The following is a 13,270-nucleotide window of genomic DNA, read 5'->3' as shown; positions in this document are numbered from 1 at the left end:
CTAGTGTGGGAAAGTAGATTCTCGTCTTGTGTGAGGCTTAACGCCCGAGCGAAGCGAGACGAGAATATCTTTCCCAAACATGTTATATATGTACATACAGTATTTTTCAAAACAACGTGTTGAAAGCCCGAAGTTAAACTCACGTTTTCCGCCAAGCCTGCGACGAAGTCCTACTTTGCGCAAAACGAATGAATACTTGAAGCTGAATAAGTGTTTAAAAACATGAGATGCCTGATTAGAGCGAAGATTTTACTTAAATCATATCTTTCAGCGACCTTACGTCCTTCAACGAACTCTTGTCAGAGGCGCGCGCGCATTCAGACGGCAGCGGCAGAGTCATATAGCCCTCCCTTAATATGCCCCACTCTTGTCGTTTAGCTATAAAAGCGACTGGTTGTTCATCTAATCGGCACAATCTAATCTAATCGTGGAGCATTCCTCGTTATTGAGGGAGGGTGAGGCAGAAGAGAAAGAGATTATTTCAATGATGTTACATCTGTATATGGATATGTATATGTGCGTGTGAGCGTGCGTTTCGTAAAAAATTTTTCTTCTTCGAAGGTTGTAGTATTTGTGAAATAACGACGGTACGTATTTAACCATTTTATGTTTTGGTATTGCATCCTCTAAGAATAATAAGTTGTGAAAATTATGCATGAACATTCTAAGTAACCGATGTCGCTGATGCAAATGTCCGTACGTAGTCTGTACAAATAAGAAGTGTTGAAAATTTGTTTGTCGTGATCTTACAATTGTCGCGGATTATTGATTAATGATCAGTTTTATTGAGAGAAAGAGAGAGAGATAGAGAGAGAGATTTGCGGGAAACTACCAAGAGTCGGGCGGAAAGCGTGAGGGTGCATTTTCATGAACGCTAAACGCATATCTTCGTCGTTTTCCGCGTGGTCAACTTGGAATCTGCAGCTAGTAATGTCAACCAAAAAGTAGAGAGGGGACCTTGCTCTCGATGGAAAAATCCAATCACGGCAACCGATCGTCGGCTTTTATGTACAATCAACATCATTTATCTAAACTATCGTCTTTTAAAATTTTTCATGTTACCCCGTCGATTTTCTACATAAGATGTTCTAAAATTGACATAACACGCTATATTACACGAGAGATTGAGAACAATTTTTTAATTTAATTTAATTTGTAATTATCAAATATGATTTTACAGAAATGACTTCCATACAAGTGCCACGTATTAAAGAAGTTATTATGGCTGATAGCGGTAAGCTTCGTAAAATTATGTTATATGGTTATTAATATATTAAATTATTTGCTGCTAGATTTCGAATATGATGATATTGAAGATGACCATGAACTAACAGATAAAATTGTTAATAGGAGATCGTTCGACAAACAACAAAAAATTCAATTAAGTTTATAATTAAATTTTTGTTAATTATATTTTTTTTAGATAATCAAGATATTAACGTCTCCGATGAACTGTACTTACAAAATTTTAAGATCCTTCGTGTATCCGATTCTTTTGGCATGTATTTGTCTTCATCAAGATGTAATCTTACCTGAAAGTACAATATAAAAAAATAAAATTATTTTTCAGATGGCGAGGCAATAAACAAATTAAAAGTAAATGCCACAAATAAAACAAGTAAACACGATATTAATAAAAATCACAACACAGAAGTTCGTTCCACAAACAATGTAATTCAACACGATTGTGTGTATTATGAGGATCACAATGACAATACAAAAGTAAATGACGAACAATTAGGCATTAATGAAGACGCTGTAAATGTAAATATTGAAAACAACGATTCTACAAATTTTTCTTTTGCTAGGCAGCTTGATATGTTTAACAATAAGTCACCCCTTCCCATGAGTTCACGCTCAGAAAATAACGACGATGAATTCAGTACCATTTCGTCACATGTTGATATTTCCAAAGAATTAAATATAGACAATGATGAAGAAAAATCAAAGAATTTATTCAAAGACGATATGGAGATTGATAATACAATTTATGGTAATTTGATTTTGTTCTTTTACAAATATAGAATGAAAAAATATGCTTATATGCTTTTTTGTTCCCATAAAAACTCAGCTGATAATGAGTTGGACATGGGAAAAGAAGAAAATAAAGAAATATTGTCGCCCTTAGAAGACTATAAGTTTGATCAAGTTGGTAAGTAGATTTTTAATTTTTAGTTATTCATGATATTCATCGCTCGTCACTGGTAGCAATGAAAATCATTCTAGTTGCAGATGCCCAATCATACATATACACGATTTGTGAAAGGTGCCTTAACGAGCAACGAATGTACGGGGAATTGTCGCAGAACCAATACTGTCGTCGATGCAAAAAGGACTTAACATTTTTGTGTAAAAATTGTGAACAGCGATTCAAATATTATGTTGCTATTTTGAGACATTTAAGGAAAGAATGTTTAGCGCGATCGGACAGTAATATTAAACAGTTTATATGTTACGAATGTAATATTAGCTTCAAATGTAATGTTACGTTACAGACGCACGTCTGTCGCAAGAATCGATGCCGGATGTGCGATTATACTCACAGCAATAAAGATGCAATTGAGAAACACTTTCTTAATTTTCACATAAAAGGTGAGTTTCGTGCTTGGTTGATTTTATTAATATTATCAGACTTATCTCAGTGCTTACTAGCATGCCATAATGTTAACTGACTTCCACTAACACGTTTATTCTTTTCCGTTGCTTCTTTTCTAGCTACTTGGAACAATCCGAAAATATTTTCGAAATTCATTTCAGAAGCCGGTAAATGTATTTTTATTTTTTTAATGCTTATTAGTTTCGATCGAGTGGACTACAATTTCGTAGTTTATAATGCATGGGCAATTTTTTATTTAATGCTTTTGAGAAGTGCTTTTCAAGACATTGGTTTACAATACTAATGAATTTACCACCATAATAATAATAATGGAAAGTAACTTTAAAATATATCGTAATTTTATTTTTTTAGATAGCAAACTAGTGTGTCTACCTAATATTACTAATAGTTCCAATATTAGCACTGAAACCAACCTTGAAACCGAAGAAGAATTTCAAGCAGAATCAATAAGTATATGAATGTTTTATTAATTCATCAAATATAATACATAACAGAGTCAGCTCTGTTAATAATTCTTCCAAATATTTGTTAATTCATCCATTGTTTCTTCTAGGACTGAATAAATCTACAGAATTTCATTGTACATCTCTAGACTCCATTGCGTTTGAAAAATTTTACGCACAGCGCCAATCATATGAAGGAATGCAATATTCCTGAAAGTCGGTTACACTGGCAATGTATCTTGTGCAACTGGCGTAGTAAATAATATGGTGATATCTACAAGCATTTACAAAATAGAATTGCAGTAAGGCTTTTGCTTTGAATGACGATTTCGAGAAGCACCGACACATTTGTGGTCAAGTCAAAGGACTTTTCATAAAACACATTAGAGAAAAGCGCAATCTCCAAAGTGAGAATTTGCAAGTGATTATAAAGAGTGTTCTACTAAAGATAAACGATTGTGTATCAAGTATTATATCCATAGGATGAACAAAGTGAAAAGTAATTTTTTTCAAGTTCATTCAAAATCACCAGTACAGTATTTTAGCAATCGACGTTGATTATTAGAGTAAGCAATAGAACGATAGAGCATCTCTAGATTTCCTTCTTTTACATTGTCATTTTCATTGTGTGGATTTCATAAAGATTCACGACTCAAATAGCAATTATTTAAACAAACAAAAAAACACATGTATTTAGTACATCCTCTGTACATACTAATTGAATTGTACATAAGTTCAAAGTGATTTAATAAATATTTTAATATCCCTATAAAATACTACCCATTCACTTCAATTTGACTTTCATTTTTACTATAAAAAAATTTTACGAATAATAATATAAAAATACATATTTTTAGTTTCAATTTGTGGTTTTTCTAAAACCGTTCGAGTTTGGTCTATTAATATAAATCTTCAATAATTAACAAGTAAATTGATTAAACGATAAAATGCAATCATTTCTAACGTTAGGAGTTTTAAATAATTGAAGTTACGAAAAAAAAACAAATTGGTAAATTTTTTCAAAGCTTTGAAATCCCACGTTAGAACGACGATTTTAAAAATAAATTTTCTCTAATTCACTAGAAGTTTTTTAAATTACATGAAAGATGACGATTACATACTTCAGCCAATGCTTCAAAAAAAGAAATATCATCTAACTATATTGGAAATGTTTGTAACATGATATATAATTTATTTTATAGATATAGAATTATAGCCAAACAAAACTTGCTAGTGAAACGAAGTTAAGTACCAAAAACAGAGTAATCTTATTGATACGGATTTTATATCTACACCATTTTATAAGTTTCAGTTGTTATACTCCAAGTTTTAGAAATTATTATTAGTAGTAACAGAATAGTAGTAACAGAACTAGGTAATAGCCTCATTATCGCAGCTATCACATGGATGTTATGAATGAACCACTTCTGATCTCATACATAAACAATACATACGCCACTTAATTAATGATTACTTACACGTGACCAATTGCCGATGTACATTATGTGTCGTATTTTAGATACAGTCTTGTTCATTGACCTAATACGACCTTGTGTTCGTCAGTGTTCGATATATCAGCTGCTCGTCAAAAGTTCGTTAGCTCGGCAAAAGTATAAATAATAAAAACTACCAAAACTTTTAAAGTATTTTTTGTTTACTGTTCAGTAAAAAAGACAAAACAATAATAAAGTTGACAAGTGTGAACGTGTATCAGTTGTTTGAAAATAGAATCCCTGCGTTCGTGAAAATGACGACTCCTCGGGAAAACGAGTAATAAAACGTTGAAATCGCAATATTAGGTAAGTTTAGAGAATAAAAAAATACTTTTAGTTTTTGCAGATTAATTTTTCCTACGAGTGATGCAGAATTAGGTGATATTACGGACGATGAAGATTTCGAGTTGAGAATATCTGATACTTCTGGTATGCAGACAGCAGATACGTCAAATTTCAAAGAACACAAGTAAATTAATTTTTTTATTTTAGATGACGATGACAACGTCACAGAGTATGATGTGAATAAGAATGTGCTGAGCCAGAGTGAACTGTCGAAGGATTTGAATCGTGAGAACAAAAGAATTAATATTTACATTATACATCTTCGCGCAATTAAATCGTTTTATTTTTTTCAGGTTTGATATATGTGAGCAACCGAGAACTCGGTCAAGATATTATAGTAACTTCGCAATATTGTTCCTGTTCAACAAACGGTAAGGTCAAATTAAACTAAGCTTGAAATATAATAAAATAATTTACTCTGAAAATGTATCATCTGCAGATACAATTCACAATAGACTTTATAAGATATTACATAGATTATTGAACGCAAAAGTTGTGATACAAAAGCTTCCCGAGTCTGTGATTCAACAGTATTGCTCTGACAGTAACAAAACTGTAAAAAAGTGTAATAACAAAGATGTCCAAGGTAGCATATTTTACCGATTTCTTTGTCGATAATCTTGTTAAATTTTTAAACGACTTTCTTTATTTGAATCATAGGTGGAGAAAAATATTGGCGCTACTGTTTATTATGTGACCAAAGAACCGAAGGATCATCTTTAAAACAATGCCAAAATTGCCAAAGAAATATTTCATACGATTGTAAAAAGTGCAACAAACGATTGACGACATTCTCTGGGATCATATGTCATTTGCGAACCATTTGTGACTTTCAGGGATATAATTATTGTACTGAATGTGATTACAAACATGCAATGAAAGCTAAAATTAATTTTCATATGAAAAACAAACATCCGAACGTGCATATTAGGAATATCAAACGTCAAAGAAAAATAAGATAGAAGAAATTGTTAAAGGTGATTTTAAAAGGTACAATTTTAAATAACGTGTATTTTAACTAATGACTACAGTTGTTTAATCAAAGATGAAAGCAACGGCTATTCAATGCTCTATGAAATATTATGAAGAAATTCGCGTTAACTTCCTTGATATTTTAAAAATCGGATATTTTAAATAACGGATTTTAAAAATGTGATACAAACGAATCAGCGTAGTGTAGTTGTTTGAAATGTGGTGAAATTAGTACATTACGATACAAGTGTAGTACATAGAAAGCAGATTGTTGTCTCGTCTGGCGTTTACTCGAAAAAATACACGAGACGAAAACCCGCACATGTACCGTACCGTATTTTTTGATACGACTTGCGGAAAGTGCGGTGTTCATCGCACGTTTTCTGCCGAGCGTGCGGATTAAACGAGAATCTACTTTCCCGCACTTGTATCGTAATTAGTACATAATTTGTGTTTTACTGTGATTGTTGATTAATTGAAGAATACAAGACTTCCATTGGATTTTTAACAACTCTGATTGAAGTATATAGATACGTGTAATTATATTCATGACTTGTTCAATTTGTAAAATTAGTTCCATAATAATAATTGACCTATGCTGTTATTTACATACATTTTGTAATTTTTATCATTTCGAAAGTGTCCAACGAAGTTAATAATATTTTATGAAGAATTTATTACGTAATTGTTATTGTTATGAAACGATCAGCCTGCTGTAGAAAATACCTTTCAATACATAGCATTCGACATTTTATATTCAGTACTTTCAAAGTTGTTTATAAATTTTTCGAAAGGAATGTTCGAGAAATGATATTTGAAATGAAATACATATTAATGGCTAATTATCAATTTTTCTTCTATTTATAATACTCCTCAAATATGTACGTCAAGTTTATTTTTATTGTTGTTGTTGTTGTTGTTACTTCGAAAACTACGTCCACGTGGAACGCTCCAGAGATACACTAGGTACCTGTAGGCATAATCTTAGTTCCCTCTATAGTCAGCAGTAGACTATCTACCTCCCTCACCACATCATGACTGAAAACTACAGTTTTAGGTAGCATTCAAACCACTACTTTGTGATAAATAAATGAATTAAGATTATCTAAATTCTGTTTGATGGCTCGCAGATAATTATACTGAATAAATCGTTATTGACTGATAGTAGCAAATATCAAAACGATTGAAATCTATGAAAGCTTTTCTATATTTACACTAACTGAAGAAAGTAACAATACAGAGAGACGAAAAGTTTTACAAGATATAGATTTGTGACCTGCGTTTTATGATTCTCGACGAGCTATTCTAAAAATTTATAGCAGGTATAATAAGAGATTCAAAGATTTAAATAGTGATGACGAATGTACTAGAAAATTCACAGCTATGCTGAAGATCGAGATAAAGTTGTAATTAGAAGCGCTGAAAAGAGAGTGACGAAATAAATTTTATAAGCGTTAATATCATGTCATTTTGCTGAAAAAACGCTTAACAAATTTTTTTTATATATGTGTAATGCGCAACAATACTTTTCAACATAAAATTCATCGTTTCAATCAATGATCGAACACCAGGAGTACATAAAACATTATTGTTAAATGAAATTCATTGTCGAAATATCTGTTTGATAGTAAAAGAAAAAGGTTTGATGATCATTAAAAGTGTGTAATGTTTTTGTATACGCTATTACTTGTAGTTTATGTATATATTGCTGAAGCAAATTCGAAACGAAAGGATCACATAGATATGCATGCATCAGAGACTGATTCCCAGCATACACAGAGTTCACGAAACGATACGCAGTGGGGGAACGAACGACTGCTTGCGATCAGCTGTTCCGACTCCGACACCGGACGCGTCACACCTAGTTTGCTATTTGCAACGTTTGCATTCGTTATTCCATTGTAGAACCACCGACTAGACATTAATTTGTGAGTTGAAATTGTAAGTTTTTCAATTGTAAATAAAATAAATGAATGTATTATTAAGAAGTTGGTGGTATTTTTTCGGATACATTCGCTCGAAAATAAGTCGTTTAGGTTCTGAAAACAGAGTGAAATTGGGCATTTAGATACTGCATGACCGGAAGTTTTTTCAAATTTAAAAATCAATGAGACTATATAAACAACAAGTTATTGAGTTATTACTTTACCTGGATTAAAGTTGTGTTCCACGCTGTGATCTGATTTATCTAAACAAGATACAGCAATGGGTATCTCTAATCAAGACGGTATGTATACTATGAAGATAAAAATGTTTATCTTTCGTTCTATACACTACATAATTTCATAAGTATGTTGCATTCACCATTGTAGATTTTTAAAATAATCAAGGAAAAATGTTTTATTTTAACAAGAAATATTCCTCAAAATTAGTAACAAACGACTTTTATTTCAAATAAAAATTTCTTATATTAACGCACTTCCTAACATCAATTTTTCTTCTTATTTTGCGTGAATTTAACCAACATTAAAATAAGGATTAAATATACTTTTTCTTTTTTCTTTTATAAAGGAAAAAGAAAAAGTTTGTTGTATCTTTTTTTATTTTTGAGAAAATATATTTGTTAACTATAAGAATGCAGTTAGTAACACATAGTTCTTATTCATGTTTAAGAAATAATTGCTCTTATCTGAAGTTTTTTTTTCTGTATATACGTATATATACAGTATATATAAATTTGATATAATATATGCAAAAAATAAGGCCTTAAAAAATATTTTCAGGAAATACTTCTACGTGTAAAACTATTTTATAAAAAGATAAACATAAAAGTAACAAAGAAAAGTAAAATCTTATAATGTTCAGCAAATCTATACAAACCTGTTAAAATGAAAATCTATTTTTTTCTAGGCGAATTTGAACGTGCAATCATGAAAGTAATGATAAAAATATTCAGTGCAAAAGTTGTTTTAAAAAGACTTCCTGACACACTTGAACATAAAAACGCAATTGTTCAAAACGAGAACTTTGAGTTAATTCCGGAACAAAAAGGCAAACGTAAGATGTCAAATAAACATCTTGATGGTCGTTCTTATGAAGAAAAATCGAATAAAGAAATTCTCCAACCTGCCGAACAAAATTGCGATCCTAATCCAGAGCCAAAAGCGAGAAATCCGAAAGGTAATTAAAAATAGTTTTTCTTTAGAATAATTGACTAGTTAATCATTTAATGCACTCGATGCAAATTCATATCATGACTTACATCACAGAAAGACTTTTTTGGCTCACAATTGCAAATAAATTACAGCATCTAAGTATTATTCTAGTTAATATCAAATTTCAGAATGTTTTAAGAGTCCTACTCAAATATTGAATCTTACTATATTTAATATTAAATTATTGTAATCTCTATAAACATTTTTTTCTGACAATTTCGAAGTAAAATGTTGAGCAATCGTTGCCGAAAATGTAGAAGTTCTTTAACTTACAAATGTAAAATATGTAGCAAAGAATTAACAATAAATAATAAGATAAAGTATCACCTTTCTACTAAATCTAACGTTCAAGGAGTTTACTACCAGTGACTTGATTGTTCTTATCAATCAATACTCAGGTATACAGTGATATGTCATATTAAGAAAAAACATTCTAATAAACGAATAAACGGCATCAAGTAAATAAATCGTGAAGAATTTCAGAAAAATTTAAGAAAATTTTTATATACATGCACAAAATGTAATCAATTATTTAAAAAAAAAAGTTTTTTTTTAAATCATTGTAAATTGTACCATAATAAGTTGAAAGGTGCTATTTATAGAAGTAATGAAATTAATTTCACAAAAATAGAACGTAAGATAAAAATATAAAGATATTTTTGAAAAATTGATGAGATATTCTTTCATTTTCTACTTTTTTTTACATTTCTAGGAGGTTCATCACCAACGAAGATTCCAGATAAATTACGTAATATTTATAATATTGTATTGCTCAATTTACATTCTTTTCCAATTCATATTTGAAATTATTTGAGCGTTTATTTAATATTTCAGTTGTAAATAAAATGTATGTGTATTATTGCTCGACCTGTAATAAAGAAAAAGATTCTATAAATACTACAAAGAAATGTTCTAACTGTAAAGAACGTTTATTAATTAAATGTTCGAAATGTAATCGTACTTACAAAAGAATGACAAATATGGTTCGACATTTAATGACAAAATGCACGACTCAGAAAAATAACAAACATTTTGAATGTGAATATAAAAATTCAATTCAAATATCAGAGCTTGATCATTATATGAACGTTCATGAACCAACTTCAGTAGGTGAGGATTCTTATAGTGCATTAAACATAAATAACATATAATGATTATTTTTTGATACTAGAATAAATGTTACATAAACTTTCATCTGCTAATATCGTAGTATTTTTATTTATTTTGGCATTTTTTCACAGAAATCAATGTTTCTATTTCACTTTTTGGTCAATTATTTTACATATTTATTATTATACATAATATTTTTGACTTTATTATTTTTGTAGAATGCTCTGAATGCGGTATCACTTTGAAAAACGAAAGAACTTTAAGGGTACATCAAACTTACTGCAACAAAAATGCACCTTTATTTTGGAACGATGAAAATGGTTCGTTGAAGACTGGTATTCCAGTATCTTCAAGGACATACAGAAATAGACATCTCCAAAAAACTAATAATGGTGAGTAGATATTAAAACCATACGTGTGAAAAATTAGTCTTAACGTTTCATTCCAAGACATTTATATATGTTTTTGCAGATTGTTCCAAATGTGGAAAAGTCTTTCTTAATCGAATGAGAATGAAACGTCATTTATTTAATTGTAGACGACCAGAAAATTTTAGTAGTAAAAATGGTTTTTACGATTTAAGGCGGAAAGGAAAATTGGAAAATCACATGTTACGAATACATTTGAGAAACAGCAACAGTGACCGCGATTGTAAATTGATTACAATAAATTATTTAAATTATTTTCATGCTTCTTATGTATTATTTTGTGTTTTCAGTTTGTCCTAAGTGCGGAGTGGCGTTTAAAAGTAAGAAGTTTAGTAAGGGACATTTACGTTTTTGTGGTACATCCAAGCTTCATTTAAAGTGCAATTATTGCTATTACATGACACATAATAAATATTCACTACGGATTCATCTCAGAAATATTCATTCCCAAGAAATTAACAATATTCAGACACAAGAAGAGACAAAAGATATCCAGATAGAAGATTAATTGAAAATTGATCATTGCTCAACAAAATAATTTTTCATATTCAATTTCAATAAGAAAAAAATTGAAAGGAATATTTGCAATTCTGTAAATAGAAATTAGAAAATTTGCTTTTCTAGTAGTTTTAGATAAAATATTTATGAACTACTATCATGGTCTTTTTGATTTATTACCACACGTCTATAAAAATTGTTATACAAATTCTAAATTAATATTGACTTCTTTGATTAAATATTCTATGTTAATTTCATCTTAGTTGGGTGTTATTTTTCTTTAAAAGTACACTTTTCATAAATATGTACAGATTCGGAGTTTATACGTTTTTCCCTTATAAACTTTTCAATAGACTATCTGTACGGTCAAAGACGTACTCAATTTCAAATACTATGAAGTCGATAATGAATAAGTCTGCAACTCGAACTCAAAAATACTTAAATATACCAACGAATACAAACGATATATTTGTTGCATATATAACATATATACATGCTTAGGTGTAAGATTCTTAATCAACTAATCAAGCATCAATATCTCATCCTAAATCGCATTTACTACATTTATGTTAGTTGATTACCGTCGAAACTGTACTCTGTTCAAATGCACTTTATTAAAATTATGTATACTACTTCATAATTTTATATGAATTTTAAATATGTATTGCGTTTTACAAGATAATTTGTCAATAGATATGATTGCTAAGAGATATGTTTTTAATAAAAATTTGTATAATAATTTGTATAATTAAGTTCTTAATCCTACAAAAATCTATGATAAATACATATTAAAAAGTATTTATAGTATTTGAACCCTCATCTGCAATATGATAACTCTTGTTAGGAAATAATGTTTGAGTACGATCTTAAGAAATACATTTCAAATAGATGTTCAAAAATTGAAGAAAAAGTCACGAACAAACTGAAGAAATATATAAATACCTAATTAAATAGTAATAATCAAAGTAAAATAACTGAATATTTTTTTACCATTATTTCGAGACTGACTCGAATGAATTTTTGTCTTTTAGTACTATCGATTATAGATATCGAATAATATAACTAACGGAACGTGGCAAAAACAGTTACCAAACAAATTTATAGATGAAGATCATTTATCAGATGTGTATTGTTTATTGATTTCGCTCAAATTTTGGTATAAAAATCCAAAAGTGATAGATTCATATGTAAAGTTTTATAACGACTTAATTTATAAATGGTAAATGATGGCTGTATGTTTGTAATGAATTTTACTATAGTATCAAGTACTTTGATCCTTTCCAGTTTTTGAATCAAACAGAATTTTGCTGCGTTAAACTTTTGTTATAAAAAAAATTAAATTTAGATATATTTAGAAAATTTTAAAAATATAATGGAAACAAAAACAACCATTGTACGAGCTTTTTCCAGCCTTGTCTTGAACGTACTTGTGTCCACCGATATTTTGGAGAAAGACAAAATAAGTGAATATCTGAGGTAAAATGAAAAACATAGATTCTTCTCCATTGTCAGGGAAGGTGCGATGTTTTAAGATCGAAATAAATACTACTGCTGTATTGTTGTTTAATTGTTTTTTCAAAGTCCCGTTAAGGAAATATCAATTACTATGTTGGTAAGAAATACGAATAGATACAATTAAAAAAATTAGCATTTAACGCAAAGTTTTCTTTTGATTATTCAATTTTATCGTTGACAAATATATTTTTATACAAGTCGAATAATTATTGAAAAATATATTTTTTAATAATACGATTTTTCCATGAAAATGCATTTGATACTGAATAATGGCTTACGAGATGTTGTGCAAGCAGTTCTGTAATGTGAATTTAATATGTCCAAGATAGATCTACGTAAGCAGAATATTTTACGTAAGCTTGGTGATGAACGTTAATGTTTAAGTATTTTATGACGTGGTTATTTTGGATTTAGTTGACAAATGAGCATGAGTCTTTTCATAATGTAATCAGTTAAAATTTTGTTACATTTGTTTTATCTTAAAATAGCCGTCAATTAATTTTTTAATTAATGCAATTACATTTTTTCAATATTACATTGTTTTTACTGCAACGCTTGTGTAGGAATCGCAATAGTTCGTTATGTTTCTTATTACTGTGAAAAATTTAAAATCTATTTGAAGTTGAAAGTAAGTAAGAATTTTAAACTATATAGCCACAAAGAAAGAAGAAAAAAAACTGTTTAATATATGAAG

At 29.5% G+C, this 13,270-nt stretch overlaps 3 protein-coding genes across 10 annotated transcripts; all 3 read left to right on the top strand.

The window, feature by feature from the left end:
• The first annotated feature begins 314 nt into the window (after positions 1–314).
• Positions 315–3,821, top strand: LOC131665607 (uncharacterized). Its single transcript, XM_058937621.1, has 9 exons — positions 315–587; positions 1,181–1,234; positions 1,424–1,498; positions 1,571–1,993; positions 2,072–2,152; positions 2,227–2,592; positions 2,716–2,763; positions 2,969–3,067; positions 3,171–3,821. The coding sequence occupies exons 2-9, from the start codon at positions 1,183–1,185 to the stop codon at positions 3,272–3,274; spliced, it is 1,248 nt and encodes a 415-aa protein (XP_058793604.1). The 5' UTR covers positions 315–587; positions 1,181–1,182; the 3' UTR covers positions 3,275–3,821.
• Positions 3,822–4,588: 767 nt separating this feature from the next.
• LOC131665612 (uncharacterized) lies at positions 4,589–6,688 on the top strand. 2 transcript variants are annotated; one of them, XM_058937638.1, is made up of 6 exons: positions 4,589–4,830; positions 4,900–4,982; positions 5,046–5,123; positions 5,192–5,269; positions 5,338–5,484; positions 5,559–6,688. In XM_058937638.1, exons 1-6 carry the CDS (start codon positions 4,808–4,810, stop codon positions 5,858–5,860), a joined length of 711 nt encoding a protein of 236 aa, XP_058793621.1. In that variant the 5' UTR covers positions 4,589–4,807; the 3' UTR covers positions 5,861–6,688. The 2 variants fall into 2 exon arrangements, with proteins under 2 accessions (XP_058793621.1, XP_058793620.1); XM_058937637.1 differs by having other exon boundaries at positions 4,891–4,982.
• A 990-nt stretch (positions 6,689–7,678) lies between these two features.
• Positions 7,679–11,764, top strand: LOC131665608 (zinc finger protein 510-like). Of its 7 annotated transcripts, none has more exons than XM_058937624.1 (8): positions 7,679–7,798; positions 7,899–8,097; positions 8,721–8,990; positions 9,738–9,773; positions 9,860–10,135; positions 10,354–10,527; positions 10,607–10,786; positions 10,854–11,764. In XM_058937624.1, exons 2-8 carry the CDS (start codon positions 8,076–8,078, stop codon positions 11,069–11,071), a joined length of 1,176 nt encoding a protein of 391 aa, XP_058793607.1. In that variant the 5' UTR covers positions 7,679–7,798; positions 7,899–8,075; the 3' UTR covers positions 11,072–11,764. The 7 variants fall into 7 exon arrangements, with proteins under 7 accessions (XP_058793607.1, XP_058793605.1, XP_058793611.1 ...); XM_058937622.1 differs by having other exon boundaries at positions 7,719–7,811; XM_058937628.1 differs by having other exon boundaries at positions 7,728–7,811; positions 8,031–8,097.
• The last annotated feature ends 1,506 nt before the right edge of the window (positions 11,765–13,270 follow it).

The sequence above is a fragment of the Phymastichus coffea genome, unplaced genomic scaffold (genome assembly GCF_024137745.1).
Source record: "Phymastichus coffea isolate CEN01 unplaced genomic scaffold, Cenicafe_Pcof_1.1 PCOF00053, whole genome shotgun sequence".
Lineage (NCBI taxonomy): Eukaryota > Metazoa > Arthropoda > Insecta > Hymenoptera > Eulophidae > Phymastichus > Phymastichus coffea.
The sequence above is the reverse complement of the archived record's forward strand: the minus strand, read 5'-3'. Positions and strand labels throughout refer to the sequence as shown.